The following is an 18,930-nucleotide window of genomic DNA, read 5'->3' as shown; positions in this document are numbered from 1 at the left end:
CTACATTAGCTCCACGACGGGCCTCGCATTATCAGATCATTTGATCACTATACATGCATAATGAATACATGTGGGAGTGAAATCAGAGCAGATAGCAGACCCCATGACCCTGGGAGAGAGAAAGAAAAAATGAACGCCACATCATCGTAATGTTTAAAGTGTTGTCTTGTCGTTACATCACCTGTGACCTCCCAGCAAGCGCTGAAAAGCAGCCAAACATTTCTAATGCGACCTTGATGGGGGGAACAAAGTTATAAAAGAGCTCCCTTTGACTGAACTGAAATACGTTTTGTCCGTGTCAGGAGTGAAACCTTCCTGCCTCTCCCTCACTGTCAAACTGTGACAATATTTGCTGAACAAATCTCTCCCAGTGTTAAAGCGTGAAACACTTCGCATTGGAATGGGACACTGATAGTCCACAGATAGCCTGTGGCGGTGGCACACACACACACACACACACACACACACACACACACACACACACACACACACACACACACACACACACACACACACACGCACACACACACACACTGATCCATCCATCCAGGAGAGAATGACACTATTATACATTGGACAGCGCGGCTGTTTTGCTCGGGCGAACACAGACACGCACGAAGGGCACAAGCACAACCGACCCCCAGCACACGCGCATACGCACACGCGCACACCCACACACCTACACACCTATACTCCTCTCTAGTCCAAAAATAGCGTACCTGAGGTCAGAGTGCTAGGTCGTCCTCATGGAGAGGTTGCAGAGGGTGTGACGTTAATCTTTCCCCGGGTGGGAGAGCGCACAGCGGGGGTTAGAAGACGCCGTGTTTGCCGTTCCCCGCTCTTCATGCGACCCCGGAGCTGTCCACCGCCGTCTGCCTCCCAGCTCATTGTTTGCTCGGCCAATACATTAGTGACGACGCGCGTCACCTTGATCGACGAGCGCCTGGAATTTAAATAGCCACTCAAACACCAATCTGTCACCGGCTACGGGGGATAAGGACAAGTGCCTCACTGGCTGACCCGGGCCCACGTGACAGCACCCGTTCATTGATATCGGCCCGTGCGCCCCCCTCCCTCCTCTGATAGGGACCGAGTATAGGTAAAGGTTGGCACGGTCACTCAGGGTAAGAGGGGAGAGAGGAAGAGATCAGAGGGTGTCTGTAGAGCGGACGGTCCCTCGGTCCCCGGTAGAACAATGCTACAATGAGCAGCTTCCTAGACTATTCGGTGATGAGCGGTGAAGGTGGCTCATGCTCTGTCAGGGCTTTCCACTCGGACCACGGGATAACAACTTTCCAGTCTTGCGCGGTCACTGTCAACAACTGCGGGGCGGATGACCGTTTCATGGCGAGCAGGGCTTCCCCTGACGGCATTCCTCACCAGCCGGGGTCTTACCAGTCTACTGCGAGCTCTCTGGGTCTCACCTATGGGGCCCACCCGGCCTGCAGCTCCAGCTATGGACCCCAAAGTTTCTGTGCTACGTATAACCATTACGCGCTCAACCAGGAAGTAGACTCCACAGCTGGATTCCCCCAGTGCGGCCCACTGATGTACTCGGGTAACATTTCCTCCTCCATGGTCTCTCAGCATCGCCAGGGTTACAGTGCCGCCCCCCTGGGCCAGCTGCAGTATGCCCACGCTGCCTATGGCGGCGGGCACGAGCAAGCAACCTCTTTTCCTGGGTGCTCAAACCCCCTGTCACCTCTGCACGCAGCTCACCTGGAGGCTTGCTGTTCACCCCTGTCTGAGGGTGCGTCTTCTGCACAGACCTTCGACTGGATGAAAGTGAAGAGGAACCCACCAAAAACAGGTGGGTGCCAGGTGGTGCCTGTGGCAATGGCACAACCTGTAGTCTGTCTGTAAACAGCACAGGCTTACAAGTGATCCAAGCTCTTTAAAGTGATGTCAGATGAGGATGAGTGCAGCCGATGCCAAGTTGTTGAGTACAGATTTGACAGTTTGGATTTGACACTTCCTGGCTGATACTGCCAACTGCATAATTTGTTGTGCTGTCTGAAAGGAAGAGACAGAAGGATGGGAGTATCTCGCACTGCACAAAGAAGTATTAAAGTGTATACACCAACAGGGTTTCTATTATCTAATGGTGTGTGTTGTGAGCAAAGAACACACAGGGTTTATCTTTTTGTTTTGTTTTGTTTTTGTTTTTGCAAGTTCACACTGATTGGTTTCTCTGTCTGCAGGCAGGTCAGGGGAGTACGGATATGGGGGTCAGCCGAACACGGTCCGGACCAACTTCACCACCAAGCAGCTAACGGAGTTGGAGAAGGAGTTCCACTTCAACAAGTACCTGACCCGGGCGCGGCGTGTGGAAATTGCAGCTGCGCTGCAGCTGAATGAGACTCAGGTGAAAATTTGGTTCCAGAACCGGAGGATGAAGCAGAAGAAGCGGGAGAAGGAGGGGCTGCTGCCGGCCAAAGCTCCAGCCTCCGACCCGGGAGAGAGCATTCAAGAGAAAATGGACGATGCAACATCTGAGAAGTCTGTCTCAGCCCCTTCTACTCCTTCTCCCACATCCTCTACGGTGTCTTCCACGGAGGCTGATCCTTACTCTTCCAATTAAGAATCAACTGCCTCTTTACCTCTTTGAGCCACAGGCGACCTGTATATACCAAAGCTCAGTGTGACAAAGCCAAAATTCTGGTTGATGGATGACTTATGGGAACACATAGAATCAGTTAATGCACTATTTGGAACTTTGGAAAATAATATGGACCATTTCTGGGTTATAGTTTTGTTTTATGTTGTATGTTGTGTTTGGCAGAGCAAGAGAATCGCTGTCTAAACAAATGTAGGTCATGATTTAAATTATGTCCACTTTCTTTAGAAATTTGACGTTAAATCCAGAGTTGCGCTACGACTGTGATGGTGCAAAAGATATCCAGTACTTTCCTTATTCCTGCCCCTGACCAGTGCTGCTGAATGTGCCAATGTAAAGCCACAAAGACGCACACACAAACAAATACCTCAAATGTGCCAAAGTTGTGCGTCATGGCCACGGCCAGGCTGATTGCACTGGATGTCGTCAATTAGGCATCAACACAATCAACGAGATGACCTCGTTAATTAATCGTTATAGAGTGCGTTGTTATAGTAGCTCCTTAATCACTGTCACTTCTGTGTTTCAGGCCTGTGAGTCTGTTTGTCGCGACTGTGTGAATGTCTATTGTGTGAGATTTGCATGATGCGTGATGCTTTCATGTATTATTAGCGGGGGCGCTGAGTTTTATCAGTTGGGGAACCGGTCATCGATGATGGCCATATACGTTCCAGGCTTTTATCTGTTATCTATTTAATCCAGTGGAGCACATACAAAATGTCTTGTCCAGAGAGGCGTTTACGGGTCAATCATGTGTATTAAAGTGCGTTTACCTCTAAAAACTACCTGTGTCATTGCTGAGTGGGGAAAGTATTGGGAGAGACAGAATTAAAGAGATTTTACAGATTATTTTAACGCAAACCTTCCACTTAAATACACCCATCAGACCTGAGTGACAAAAGCAAAGCTCTGTCCATTTTTCCCCCACCGTTTGAGAAGCCGCACGTGTCTCTTGTACACTAGAGTCCCTCAATGTATGCGGCCGTGCGCGCTCCAGTCCCTGGGGTACAGAGTTATTGGCATAATAAAGGCATGTTTATCCACGGAGGAGATGAGAGCGCGGACGTCCGCGTCATTTGTGATGACAACCTCATCGAGCGCTCGGCTTACTGAGGGGACGAAAAAGAAACTCTTATTGATTAAAACATCGAGGTTTGACTATCGACAAGAATGGGGCCCCCACCGGCCTTGTCAGCGTTAACTCCTCAGTTCCCCAAGTTACACGGAGGTGTCATCATCCCCACCTGATGACAAGATGAACAGTGAAAACTTGCAGCACTGTGTCACGCAGTCAGCTACACCAGCCATCGCTTTAACAACAGCTGTTGTTTCAAATAATCCGTTTCAAGTTAAAATAAATCATATTGCGTTTAAAACCTATAAACATTATAAACAGTATTTTTTTATTAGCGCCCCTCCGTAAAAAAACACATACAATTTGTGTCTAAACTGGAAATTTAGTTTTGTCTTGTTTCATCTGTCCTTTTCAGTGTAACTTGTGTCCTCTGTCCCGTTTTCACACTAAAGAAAAGGTGTTTCCTGATTCTCTTGCCATTTTAATTCCTGGTGTGCAGGATGCGAATCCATCCTACCATAAAAGGGCAAAAAACGCCGAAAGAGCCATGATTAATGAGCGACGTTCACCTTTACCTTGGATCCACCTGCAGGAGCAGCTTTGTTGGAGCTGTGGGGACCTGAGGCTGCAGCACAGGCTGCTTTGTCTAATTCACTGGAAAAAGGAGAGTAAGTTATGTAGACGATCTGTCTTTTATTAATCTCACCTCTGGTCAGTTTATTTCTGATTCTGTTAATGCGTTGCATCTGGTGTTTTTTTTTTCCTACATTCAGGACAAAGGTTCGTATAAATCCTGTGACAAGGTTAGCTGGTTAACTGCAGACGCCCTCATTTTGTTGTTAGAGGAGTTGTTTCGGTGTAAATAGTGAAGAATGCACATAGACTTGTTGCTCAGGAGCCTGTTTGTTTTTGTCAGGCCAATCTGCATCAGAAGGATGTGAAAGAGTATCTCTATTTTTTCCAGGAAGGAAAAAAAGAAAAAAGAGTTGTTTATATCCTCTATTTGAATGAGAAACGAATTATTTTATTTTAGCAAAGACATTTCTGTAATCGTCTCTTTCCAACTAAAAGTCCTTAGTAATAGTTAAATTAATGTAATATATATATTTACATGTTCACTGTTTTGCCAGGGGATGGAAACTACTTGATAGAACATTTTAAATCAAAACGAAAAGTTGCTGTACTTGATCATTTACTATTTCTTTTATTTTAATTATTTAACACATCTTCAAATTGTTATTATAAAGGTCCATCGATAAAGTTTAGACTAATAATTAGAGGAAATCATACACAGATTAGATTGACTGCATCAAAACAATTTAATTCTTAACTACCTACCTGCAACTACTTTGAGTAAAAGAATGCACATTTTAAAATTCTGACTGGTTTTAAAGTCAAAGAAAAATTTTTTTTAAATTACTAAAATTACAACTCTAACAACTTATTGTTTCATTGTTTATTTATTTATTGGCAAATAATTGGCTTTGAGAGATTTTACGGTCTAACCCTCATATTTATATGGGTTAATAGGTTTTTTAAAAGTCATTTTGATTTTGTTTATGGCTCTCGACAAATTTTAATCAGAAGCCCAACTTATATTTCCACAGCTGTCCCTCTAAATCTACACATCTGGTGTTCCTCTATTTGGCTTGTAATCATAAATTTCCCTCTGTGCAGCAGAGACTGAATTTTCAAAAAGATTCCAGCTTTTTTTATTATTATTATTATTTATTTATTCGTGTGTGTCCAAACCTGATAAGAGCTTAGATGTTAAATCTATTGGATAAAACAAAAGTTGTAATAGAAAGCAGAGAGTAACACGATGAAAAAGTTATTTTCTTTTCACACATTTGAACGAGTTATTAGTTTATGTGAGTTGGTGGATTAAATAAATGGCAGGAAAACTAAAAACCTCATCTGTGTTTCTGGAGACCCCCTTAAAAACAGCAAGAACAACTGGGGGTCCCCGAGCCCACATTTTTGGGAAGTTTTAGCTCTGTGATTCTCCCTCCAGGCCCCTGTGCGCTTTGCAGGAGCCACACAGACTGGATTAGAAACGCAGCTGATTCTCAAAAGAAACCCCGGGGTCAACCCTCGGTCACAGTTTCAGTTTGTTGTCACAGCACCACCCAGACCTAAACAACAGTTTACAGACCACACTGGGCAAACAAGCAACTCAACAAGGCAGTCACAGTCCAGCCCCAACGGGGTCTTTGACCAAAACACATTCAGACTCGGTGCTAAACGCCAAAATGACCTCAGTCTTGTGAAATTAGGACATTGTTACTGGTCCCACCGCCAGAATCTGGCCCCGCGCGGCTGATGGTTCCCATTAAGGCCCCAGATAAACACATGGACGATGACAGATGTTTGACACAAACCATTAAGGCTTCGTGAAAAGGAGGACAGTCGTTTAAAGCTTTTGACTTAAGAAGGTGACGCAGAAATTAGATGAAAAATTCAGCTGTGCGTCCTTGACGTGGCCTCAAACAGACGTGCGCCTTGTGCCAACCAGTGCTTTGTGGCACGGTCGAGACTGGAATACCACACATGAAAAAAAATTACTTTTTGACATTGAATCAAATAGTTAAGCTCTGAGCAACTGCAATAACTTTTTTTTACAGTGTTCCTCTGAAACGAAGGTAAAGTGTATGTTTATTTCAAATACACTAATCTATATTTTAATTTTCAGTTTTCCCCTGATGAATTGGTGAAGAAACATAAAACATACAAATTATGCATATGGTTTACTTGGTATAAAATCAAATCTATTGACGTGTTAAATAAATTTGAACTTAAAACTAAAATTTTAATTTAAAAAAATTAGCAAAATAAAATTAATATTAATTCTGGATATAGCAAAGCCTTACGGAGAAATATACATTTTTCTAAATGTCGACTTCAAAACATTTTTTTTTTGGTTAAAGTTTTGTTTATTATTTGTGTTGCTTTGCATTTTTTTCAAAATTTGTATCGTTCAAGCATTGCAATTAGGGGTGTGCCCGATTCATCGATTCATAGATTAATCGTGACGCGACACTTGACGATTCAGAATGGATTCATAAATGTTCAAAAATCGATTATTTTAATAACGGAAGGAAAGTGCAGCGGTCGGAACGAAAAAAAAGTAGCGCGTGCCCCCCGGACATATTATGGGGCCCTATGATTTCCGCGATCACTGAATCTCGGAATTGGCCGACTAAAACGGAATCTATTTTTAACGCGGAATATCGCGGAATTTGACATAATTTGAGTGAAATGCTGTTTGCAATTTAGGAACGTGTGTCTGGGGAACACTGCACGGAGGGAAGCAAATCTGGGTGGCACAACAAGCCCCTTCCACAGACTAAGTCCCTCCCCCTTCAAAACAATGTAAGCATGGTGAAGCGGCTGCCTACGGCTCTGTGTTCGTCGGCGAAAAAACTGCGAAACTCGACGCGAACTGCTCGGCTCTGTACTGAGGGGTTAGCGCCGAGTGTTCCATATTCTGTCAACACTCCGTTGACTGGAAACGTAAGAATACCCGCAGTGACCATATAGTGTCCAGAATCCATATGAGAAACAATCTGGCTGACATGCACATACCGTAAGATTTAAAAGAATTACTTTCTGGACATGTAAATCAAGATATCAAATTGTAATAGAAGTGGAAATATTGTCAATTTCCTTTCCCTATTTTTTCTTTTCTTTTTTAACAGATATTTTTTCATGTACATGTTCATAATAAAATAAATCAGAATCATGTCAGTACAGCCACACAATATATATTTTTAGTATTATTATTGTTGTTTTTAATCTACATCAATAAATGAAACAGGCATTACATGTGCAAGCTAATGTTTTTTTTCTTCTTTTATCAGAGGAGTTAGAAAAGAGAGATAAATGTGTTTTACTTCAATGAATGGATATGTAAAAATATACATTATTTTACAAGTAACTACAGAGTGGGGAAAAAAAAAGATTAATCGAGATGCATCGATAATTGGGGAATAATCGAATCGTAGCACTGTGAATCGTAATTGAATCGAATCGTGAGGTGACTTAGATGGCACACCCCTAATTGCAATAATTACATAATAATGATAATAATAATAATAATACTCAGTATACAACATCACATTTGTGTCAATTTTCTGTGTATTTTCTTATGTTTAAGTTTTACTTCTCTGCATAGTAATAATCTAGATAAGTTTCTATTAGTGTTAAATATTGTATCATTATAGTGGTATCTTAATTGTGACTTGTATTTTGGAGGGTGTCAGGAAACATTTCACCTCCGCAAATTTTTTTGCTGTCAACCTGCTACCAAAGCTGTAAAAGAGACAGGCTTAACAATGTGCTTCACTTGGTTAAAGATAAAGTTTTCTCTCCAGTGACAAAAACGCTGGATATCCTCTGCAAATCCTTCACTAAGATGTTACACCTTGCATGTGCACCATGAGACTGAATTAAGGCATTTAAAGAATAAGAATCTTGTGGTAATGTGACTTTTCTCCAACAGTATCAGCGGATGCAGAAAGATGATATGTGAGACGGGAAAAGAAAGCAGAGATGACAACAGGACTCACGGGCCACCGCCTGAAAGGGTGCAGGTATTTATCTCAGAACCGCATACACACACAGAAATGCAGTGATATATATTTGCACTGACGTTGTTAGTAAACAATGCAAATCCAGGTGCTTGAGGATATTAAGGTCAGGGACGAGTTTGACATGTATGCACTGGCACACACACACACACACACACACACATAAAGAGAGAGCGAGAAAGAGAAACAGAGAGGAAATACATTTCAAAAGCTGTCAACCCTGCAGTGTCAAGCTGAGGTCTCAGCCTCTGGAGTCTCACCTTGTTGGTTTGATTTCCTTTTTTTTTTCTCAGAGGCTTATGTGTATTTGTCTTTTGGCTTGACAAAGACAAAGGAAAGGACCATAAAGTTCTAACAGAATTATATAGTATGCAGAAACGAGAATTCTTTTACAGGGAGACGTTCAGAAGCCCACATCACTGCGCCACCCATGGAAAATATCCATTTGGCATTGCCATCAAACCTTATTGACCAAAGCTTTTATGGTGAAGCCTCATTTCTCCATTGTAATAGAAAAATTCTAGGTGTCCTTGGACATTATGCAAATGAACACAGACACAGTCAGTGTGTCCTCGAGGCCTCTGCAGTGACACCTGCACTGATCAGACTGCGCCTTTGCACATAAATCTTATCTCTGGTTTGTTTATAGTCAGCTATGGTACTGTGCCTTTGATACACACACTAAAAATCAAAACAAGACAGTGAAACGAACAGTTTCTTCTCTCAGTCCGCTAGTGAACCCACGACAGCAGACAAAAAGTGCTGGAAGCCCGGTGAGACGCAAACAGACAGAAGTCACTCATCAGGGTAGTCGAGGTATTGGCACATCTGCACTCATTGACCACTCCCCTGTTGTGATTGGCAGCCAAAATGAATTCCTCCATCGACAGATGTGCATCTCCATGTGCCGATAAAGGGACGTCGCCAATGGAGGGATTGACAGTATGATGGAGGAAGAGAAGGAGGGGAAGGAGAGGAGAGATGACATCATGTGGTCAGTGGCAGTCTGTCCTGCTGCTTCTACATATGTCTGTGACGCTGGTTAGACGATGGTAGCCTGGGATATCAGAGGGTTAACTAAAGAAGAAGCAGGGATTAAGTGGTAGGTTAGAGGCTGACTGGAGCGCTGTTCGTCCACGGCTACGCGACAGAACTCACCTCAAAGAGTTGTCTGCAGTTTTCTTTGAGCTTCTTTTTGTCTGTTGAAGCAGTCCCACTTGGCCAAAATGGAGCAACACAAAGAGATGTGAAAAGAGAAGAGCACAGCCAGGACGCTTTAGCAGGTCTGAGGCCCAGAGGAGGAGAGAGGACTGGGGAGAAGGGCAGTGGTCTCGAGACAGAGGTCCATCCATCACACACGTCCTGACCTCAGCTTGACCCCAACATGGCAGCCAATGAGGCGCCCTCGCCCCTTAAAGAAAGAAGCCCCCCCACCACCACACACAGACACCCACACACACTTATCTACCCACACACACACACACACACACACACACTCACACACACACAGAAAAGAGATCGGGTGACGCTGAGTGGAGTCTGGATGTGCTTTGTGTTGGCCATTGTGGCTTCCCAGAATCCTTTGTTTTTTACGTGACTAATGTGAGTACCAACACCTGACAGACAGGCTGTTCATCCTCTCTCTCGTCCTCTCACTCTCTCACTCTCACACACACACACACCAGACAGGAATAACCACCACTGGACATCCTTGCTCAAAAATGCGTAGGTCAGAATAGCTTTAAACAAATAAGACAGAGCAGGACTGTGGAGATTAACACTGAATGTAGAAAAAAAACAGTAAAATCTGTATTTTTTTCAATCATCAATATTAACTTGAAAGGATAAATTTTTTCTAAAGATAAGAAGTCATTTGAGTAAGTGAAATTTGGATTGTAGTAGAAAACAGCTGCAACCATGTGGACCGTGTGGACTCTTCTGGAGCTTGTTTTAGGAATGAGGTTCCTTTTTGAGTACTACCTATTCTTATAACAAAACGTCGGTCTATTACTCTTAAAGAACCAATTCCATGTCATGTTTTCCATCTCCGTAACCAGACATGGTCAAAGCTGTGATCAAATGTTAATACTAAGTAACTTTGCGTTACTGAGCTAAATAACTGTAATATAATTAATAAATTTCAAATTGTAATCCCTTACACTATTCATTGCTGAAAAAAAGTAATTGCATCTCTGCAGTGCTGCCCTATACTGATCTACAGAATGCAATGTCAGGCAACCAGATGGTCGGTTTGTCCCAGTGCATGTCAACTTAGATACTGAAGTCACAAACTGAATCACTGAATATAATGATTAGTAGATGTAAAATAACTTTTTAATGCTGTCTTTGGGAAATAGAAGGAAAAGTGTGGATTTACCTCTCATAGTTTCATACTTTGTAACAGGGAGTCAGATAATACAAACATTTTTATATTCCACATGCCAGTGTGATCCTCATCATCAATCATCATGACCCTCTACAAAAATAGGTTCTAAGCCTCCTCAATAGTTGCACATTTTGTTATGCTTGATGTTATTTTCTTATTGAGCCAAAGGTGTAAGATTAACACACAAAGCCAAAACATAATCCCAAACCCTAAACTGCATAGCCAGCAACACACCCAGCAGCCTTTCCTGAGTGCTTGTCAATGAGCCAGTAGGACCTGAGCCAAACCTTTGATATCAAGGACCTGAGCCTTTGGTCTCATGAATAACTAGACAGGTGAAGTAGCACGTGTTAAAATAGCCTGGAGGAAATAATTGCTAACATATCACAAAAATAAAGAAACACAGAACCACAGCCCCGTACTTTCACACACAGATACATACACCCACAGCTGCAGGGCAAAAGAAAGGTTTCGGCACCTCAGATTAAACGTCTCCACGTCCAGGCAGAGTTTGGAGATGTGTGAGCAGTGGATTCTGCTTAGGGCAACGTGCAACAATTGTCGGGATGTTTGAGCTCACCTGACACCATTATACCTGAGAACCACCTGTCAGTTCTCCCCATAGGAAGAGCAATGGTGCTCACGTGCGTTGTGACAGAAGACCAACTGAAACACAATCTAGGAGGGATTAGGGAGCAATTTGTGTGTTAACTGATACAAAATGGAGTGCTCAACCTCTTTGATGGTTGCTGACATGAGTTAGCAGACCAGGTCACATCAAGAAACTTTGACAATTTTCAGAAAAAAAATTGAGACAGTTGTTTCACTTTTCTAAATTAAGTCTTGTTCAAGTTGTTGGACTGATGTGTTAGAACATTTCTTTTGTTAATAGCACTAATTGAAATGAACATATTCACGCCAGCCCCATCAGAAGCAAATTCAAGTTTACTGATTACCGCTTCAGTGCACTTTTGATGCTAGAAATTACACACACAGCTGCAAAGACAGCATGGATGTTAAAACAGGCAGTGTTAATACAGCAGCTTGTTATTGTAAAGAATGGCAGAGATGTTTCAGTGACAGATGTAAGGCTTAGTGTAACTCTAAGCTTCTCGTTTGTACGCGCCCTGAAGCGCATCACACTGTGGGAGTCTGAGAGGCACAGTGAAACTATGCTGATGATTGGCTGCATGTCCCCTTCAGGCAAAGAGCAGTCTAGATTTGAATCTCCAACACTCGTAACCGTAAGATTAGCAAGACAAGCTGATTCTAAGTTAAATCTGTGAGATACTGTGTGTTTATGGCTGTGTAAACTTAGACAGATAAAAGCTTTCTTATCATGCAGCTGGAGTTGAGATGCTGACACAGCAGCAGTAACCATCAGAAAACATTATCCTAAATTGGCACTTTTAGACTCTATTTAGTGGTGCTCAAGCACACCTAAATTTCATCTCAGCACCCCCAAAAAATAATAATGATTATTAGTATTACTTATGTATCGTTACCTAGCCCAAGTGTTATGCACCCACTGGCTCACTTACATCTGAAAATCTCCCTCTTCATCTTGCCAGAAAGCATGGCATAGCACAGCCATGACAGTGATGGCTGCACAGCACTTTGGTGCTTTTAACGCCTTACTATACGATGACGTTTTTTATGACATTTTGAGGCCAAAATTTTTTTTTACTTTTTTTGGCCGATTTTGACGCCTTACTATACTATGACGTCTTTTATGACATTTTGAGGCCTTACTAAAGTATGGCGTTTTTTGGCATATTTTGACGCCATACTATACTATGACGTTTTTTATGACTTTTTGAGCTAAAAAAAATTTTTTGACTTTTTTTGCCCGAAAAAAACGCCATACTATACTATGACGTTTTTTATGACTTTTTGAGGCCGAAAAATTTTTTGACTTTTTTTGGCCAAAAAAAAACGCCATACTATACTATGACGTTTTTTATGACTTTTTGAGCTGAAAAAATTTTTTGACTTTTTTTGCCCGAAAAAAACGCCTTACTATACTATGACGTTTTTTATGACTTTTTGAGGCCGAAAAAAATTTTGACTTTTTTTGCCCGAAAAAACGCCAAACTATACTATGACGTTTTTTATGACTTTTTGAGCTAAAAAAAAATTTTGACTTTTTTTGCCCGAAAAAAACGCCATACTATACTATGACGTTTTTTATGACTTTTTGAGCTAAAAAAAAATTTTGACTTTTTTTGCCCGAAAAAAACGCCATACTATACTATGACGTTTTTTAAGACTTTTTGAGGCCAAAATTTTTTTTTACTTTTTTTGGCCGATTTTGACGCCTTACTGTACTATGACGTCTTTTATGACATTTTGAAGCCTTACTAAAGTATGACGTTTTTTATGACTTTTTGAGGCCGAAAAAATTTTTGACTTTTTTTGCCCGAAAAAAACGCCATACTATACTATGACGTTTTTTATGACTTTTTGAGGCCGAAAAAAATTTTGACTTTTTTTGGCCGAAAAAAAAGCCATACTATACTATGACGTTTTTTATGACTTTTTGAGGCCGAAAAAAATTTTGACTTTTTTTGCCCGAAAAAAACGCCATACTATACTATGACGTTTTTTATGACTTTTTGAGGTCGAAAAAAATTTTGACTTTTTGAGGTCGAAAAAAACGCCATACTATACTATGATGTTTTTTATGACTTTTTGAGCTAAAAAAAAATTGTGACTTTTTTTGCCCGAAAAAAACGCCATACTATACTATGACGTTTTTTATGACTTTTTGAGGCCGAAAATTTTTTTGACTTTTTTTGCCCGAAAAAAACGCCGTACTATACTATGACGTTTTTTATGACTTTTTGAGGCCGAAAATTTTTTTGACTTTTTTTGCCCGAAAAAAACGCCATACTATACTATGACGTTTTTTATGACTTTTTGAGCCAAAAAAATTTTTGACTTTTTTTGGCCGAAAAAAACGCCATACTATACTATGATTTTTTTTATGACTTTTTGAGGCCGAAAAAATTTTTTGACTTTTTTTGGCCGAAAAAAACGCCATACTATACTATGACGTTTTTTATGACTTTTTGAGGCCGAAAAAATTTTTGACTTTTTTTGGCCGAATAAAACGCCATACTATACTATGACGTTTTTTATGACTTTTTGAGGCCGAAAATTTTTTTCACTTTTTTTGCCCGAAAAAAACGCCATACTATACTATGACGTTTTTTATCACTTTTTGAGCTAAAAAAAATTTTTGACTTTTTTTGCCCGAAAAAAACGCCATACTATACTATGACGTTTTTTATGACTTTTTGAGGCCGAAAAAAATTTTGACTTTTTTTGCCCGAAAAAAACGCCATACTATACTATGACGTTTTTTATGACTTTTTGAGCTAAAAAAAAATTGTGACTTTTTTTGCCCGAAAAAAACGCCATACTATACTATGATTTTTTTTAGGACTTTTTGAGGCCGAAAAAAATTTTGACTTTTTTTGCCCGAAAAAAACGCCATACTATACTATGACGTTTTTTATGACTTTTTGAGGCCGAAAAAAATTTTGACTTTTTTTGCCCGAAAAAAACGCCATACTATACTATGACGTTTTTTATGACTTTTTGAGCTAAAAAAAAATTGTGACTTTTTTTGGCCGAAAAAAACGCCATACTATACTATGACGTTTTTTATGACTTTTTGAGGTCGAAAATTTTTTTGACTTTTTTTGGCCGAAAAAAACGCCATACTATACTATGACGTTTTTTATGACTTTTTGAGCTAAAAAAAAATTTTGACTTTTTTTGCCCGAAAAAAACGCCATACTATACTATGACGTTTTTTATGACTTTTTGAGCTAAAAAAAATTTTTGACTTTTTCTGCCCGAAAAAAACGCCATACTATACTATGACGTTTTTTTATGACTTTTTGAGCTAAAAAAAATTTTGACTTTTTTTGGCCGAAAAAAACGCCATACTATACTATGGCGTTTTTTTTACTTTTTTTGGCCGAAAAAAACGCCATACTATACTATGACGTTTTTTATGACTTTTTGAGCTAAAAAAAAATTGTGACTTTTTTTGGCCGAAAAAAACGCCATACTATACTATGACGTTTTTTATGACTTTTTGAGGTCGAAAAAAATTTTGACTTTTTTTGGCCGAAAAAAACGCCATACTATACTATGACGTTTTTTATGACTTTTTGAGCTAAAAAAAATTTTTGACTTTTTTTGGCCGAAAAAAACGCCATACTATACTATGACGTTTTTTATGACTTTTTGAGGCCAAAAAAAATTTTGACTTTTTTTGGCCGAAAAAAACGCCATACTATACTATGACGTTTTTTATGACTTTTTGAGGCCGAAATTTTTTTTGACTTTTTTTGGCCGAAAAAAACGCCATACTATACTATGACGTTTTTTATGACTTTTTGAGCTAAAAAAAAATTTTGACTTTTTTTGGCCGAAAAAAACGCCATACTATACTATGACGTTTTTTATGACTTTTTGAGGCCGAAAATTTTTTTGACTTTTTTTGGCCGAAAAAAACGCCATACTATACTATGACGTTTTTTATGACTTTTTGAGCCAAAAAAAAATTTGACTTTTTTTGGCCGAAAAAAACGCCATACTATACTATGATTTTTTTTATGACTTTTTGAGGCCGAAAAAAATTTTGACTTTTTTTGGCCGAAAAAAACGCCATACTATACTATGACGTTTTTTATGACTTTTTGAGGCCGAAAATTTTTTTGACTTTTTTTGCCCGAAAAAAACGCCATACTATACTATGACGTTTTTTATGACTTTTTGAGGCCGAAAATTTTTTTCACTTTTTTTGCCCGAAAAAAACGCCATACTATACTATGACGTTTTTCATCACTTTTTGAGCTAAAAAAAAATTGTGACTTTTTTTGGCCGAAAAAAACGCCATACTATACTATGACGTTTTTTATGACTTTTTGAGGCCGAAAAATTTTTTGACTTTTTTTGGCCAAAAAAAAACGCCATACTATACTATGACGTTTTTTATGACTTTTTGAGCTGAAAAAATTTTTTGACTTTTTTTGGCCGAAAAAAACGCCTTACTATACTATGACGTTTTTTATGACTTTTTGAGGCCGAAAAAAATTTTTGACTTTTTTTGCCCGAAAAAACGCCAAACTATACTATGACGTTTTTTATGACTTTTTGAGCTAAAAAAAAATTTTGACTTTTTTTGCCCGAAAAAAACGCCATACTATACTATGACGTTTTTTATGACTTTTTGAGGCCAAAATTTTTTTTTACTTTTTTTGGCCGATTTTGACGCCTTACTGTACTATGACGTCTTTTATGACATTTTGAAGCCTTACTAAAGTATGACGTTTTTTATGACTTTTTGAGGCCGAAAAAATTTTTGACTTTTTTTGCCCGAAAAAAACGCCATACTATACTATGACGTTTTTTATGACTTTTTGAGGCCGAAAATTTTTTTCACTTTTTTTGCCCGAAAAAAACGCCATACTATACTATGACGTTTTTCATCACTTTTTGAGCTAAAAAAAAATTGTGACTTTTTTTGGCCGAAAAAAACGCCATACTATACTATGACGTTTTTTATGACTTTTTGAGGCCGAAAAATTTTTTGACTTTTTTTGGCCAAAAAAAAACGCCATACTATACTATGACGTTTTTTATGACTTTTTGAGCTGAAAAAATTTTTTGACTTTTTTTGGCCGAAAAAAACGCCTTACTATACTATGACGTTTTTTATGACTTTTTGAGGCCGAAAAAAATTTTTGACTTTTTTTGCCCGAAAAAACGCCAAACTATACTATGACGTTTTTTATGACTTTTTGAGCTAAAAAAAAATTTTGACTTTTTTTGCCCGAAAAAAACGCCATACTATACTATGACGTTTTTTATGACTTTTTGAGGCCAAAATTTTTTTTTACTTTTTTTGGCCGATTTTGACGCCTTACTGTACTATGACGTCTTTTATGACATTTTGAAGCCTTACTAAAGTATGACGTTTTTTATGACTTTTTGAGGCCGAAAAAATTTTTGACTTTTTTTGCCCGAAAAAAACGCCATACTATACTATGACGTTTTTTATGACTTTTTGAGGCCGAAAATTTTTTTCACTTTTTTTGGCCGAAAAAAACGCCATACTATACTATGACGTTTTTCATCACTTTTTGAGCTAAAAAAAATTTTGACTTTTTTTGCCCGAAAAAAACGCCATACTATACTATGACGTTTTTTATGACTTTTTGAGCTAAAAAAAAATTGTGACTTTTTTTGGCCGAAAAAAACGCCATACTATACTATGACGTTTTTTATGACTTTTTGAGGTCGAAAATTTTTTTGACTTTTTTTGGCCGAAAAAAACGCCATACTATACTATGACGTTTTTTATGACTTTTTGAGCTAAAAAAAAATTTTGACTTTTTTTGCCCGAAAAAAACGCCATACTATACTATGACGTTTTTTATGACTTTTTGAGCTAAAAAAATTTTTTGACTTTTTCTGCCCGAAAAAAAACGCCATACTATACTATGACGTTTTTTTATGACTTTTTGAGGTCGAAAAAAATTTTGACTTTTTGAGGTCGAAAAAATTTTTGACTTTTTTTGGCCGAAAAAAACGCCATACTATACTATGACGTTTTTTATGACTTTTTGAGGTCGAAAAAAATTTTGACTTTTTTTGGCCGAAAAAAACGCCATACTATACTATGACGTTTTTTATGACTTTTTGAGGTCGAAAAAAATTTTGACTTTTTTTGGCCGAAAAAAACGCCATACTATACTATGACGTTTTTTATGACTTTTTGAGCTAAAAAAATTTTTTGACTTTTTTTGGCCGAAAAAAACGCCATACTATACTATGACGTTTTTTATGACTTTTTGAGGCCGAAAATTTTTTTCACTTTTTTTGGCCGAAAAAAACGCCATACTATACTATGACGTTTTTCATCACTTTTTGAGCTAAAAAAAATTTTGACTTTTTTTGCCCGAAAAAAACGCCATACTATACTATGACGTTTTTTATGACTTTTTGAGCTAAAAAAAAATTGTGACTTTTTTTGGCCGAAAAAAACGCCATACTATACTATGACGTTTTTTATGACTTTTTGAGGTCGAAAATTTTTTTGACTTTTTTTGGCCGAAAAAAACGCCATACTATACTATGACGTTTTTTATGACTTTTTGAGCTAAAAAAAAATTTTGACTTTTTTTGCCCGAAAAAAACGCCATACTATACTATGACGTTTTTTATGACTTTTTGAGCTAAAAAAATTTTTTGACTTTTTCTGCCCGAAAAAAAACGCCATACTATACTATGACGTTTTTTTATGACTTTTTGAGCTAAAAAAAATTTTGACTTTTTTTGGCCGAAAAAAACGCCATACTATACTATGGCGTTTTTTTTACTTTTTTTGGCCGAAAAAAACGCCATACTATACTATGACGTTTTTTATGACTTTTTGAGCTAAAAAAAAATTGTGACTTTTTTTGGCCGAAAAAAACGCCATACTATACTATGACGTTTTTTATGACTTTTTGAGGTCGAAAAAAATTTTGACTTTTTTTGGCCGAAAAAAACGCCATACTATACTATGACGTTTTTTATGACTTTTTGAGCTAAAAAAATTTTTTGACTTTTTTTGCCCGAAAAAAACGCCATACTATACTATGACGTTTTTTATGACTTTTTGAGGCCGAAAAAAATTTTGACTTTTTTTGGCCGAAAAAAACGCCATACTATACTATGACGTTTTTTATGACTTTTTGAGGCCGAAATTTTTTTTGACTTTTTTTGGCCGAAAAAAACGCCATACTATACTATGACGTTTTTTATGACTTTTTGAGCTAAAAAAAAATTTTGACTTTTTTTGGCCGAAAAAAACGCCATACTATACTATGACGTTTTTTATGACTTTTTGAGGCCGAAAATTTTTTTGACTTTTTTTGGCCGAAAAAAACGCCATACTATACTATGACGTTTTTTATGACTTTTTGAGCCAAAAAAAAATTTGACTTTTTTTGGCCGAAAAAAACGCCATACTATACTATGATTTTTTTTATGACTTTTTGAGGCCGAAAAAATTTTTGACTTTTTTTGGCCGAAAAAAACGCCATACTATACTATGACGTTTTTTATGACTTTTTGAGGCCGAAAATTTTTTTGACTTTTTTTGCCCGAAAAAAACGCCATACTATACTATGACGTTTTTTATGACTTTTTGAGGCCGAAAATTTTTTTCACTTTTTTTGCCCGAAAAAAACGCCATACT

General features: G+C 38.3%; 1 protein-coding gene and 1 long non-coding RNA gene across 3 annotated transcripts in view; both read left to right on the top strand.

Annotated features, from left to right (window-relative positions):
* The first annotated feature begins 1,197 nt into the window (after nucleotides 1–1,197).
* hoxa1a (homeobox A1a) lies at nucleotides 1,198–2,581 on the top strand. Its single transcript, XM_041052839.1, has 2 exons — nucleotides 1,198–1,810; nucleotides 2,202–2,581. Exons 1-2 carry the CDS (start codon nucleotides 1,204–1,206, stop codon nucleotides 2,579–2,581), a joined length of 987 nt encoding a protein of 328 aa, XP_040908773.1. The 5' UTR covers nucleotides 1,198–1,203.
* A 1,706-nt stretch (nucleotides 2,582–4,287) lies between these two features.
* Nucleotides 4,288–18,930, top strand: part of LOC121191453 — a 47,942-nt gene continuing 33,299 nt past the window's right edge. For both annotated transcript variants that reach the window (XR_005895109.1, XR_005895108.1), the window contains exons 1-2: nucleotides 4,288–4,360; nucleotides 8,194–8,284. This is a non-coding gene — a long non-coding RNA (uncharacterized LOC121191453). The remainder of the gene's footprint in view (nucleotides 4,361–8,193; nucleotides 8,285–18,930) is intronic.

Source organism: Toxotes jaculatrix, chromosome 13 (genome assembly GCF_017976425.1).
Source record: "Toxotes jaculatrix isolate fToxJac2 chromosome 13, fToxJac2.pri, whole genome shotgun sequence".
Classification (NCBI taxonomy): domain Eukaryota; kingdom Metazoa; phylum Chordata; class Actinopteri; family Toxotidae; genus Toxotes; species Toxotes jaculatrix.
This window is presented reverse-complemented; position numbering and strand designations above follow the sequence as displayed.

Excerpts from the sequence above, each read along its gene's own strand:
- hoxa1a (XM_041052839.1), top strand. The coding sequence starts at position 1,204 with ATGAGCAGCTTCCTAGACTATTCGGTGATGAGCGGTGAAGGTGGCTCA. Across the intron at positions 1,811-2,201 it reads GAGGAACCCACCAAAAACAG|GCAGGTCAGGGGAGTACGGA; the intron begins GTGGGTGCCAGG and ends CTCTGTCTGCAG.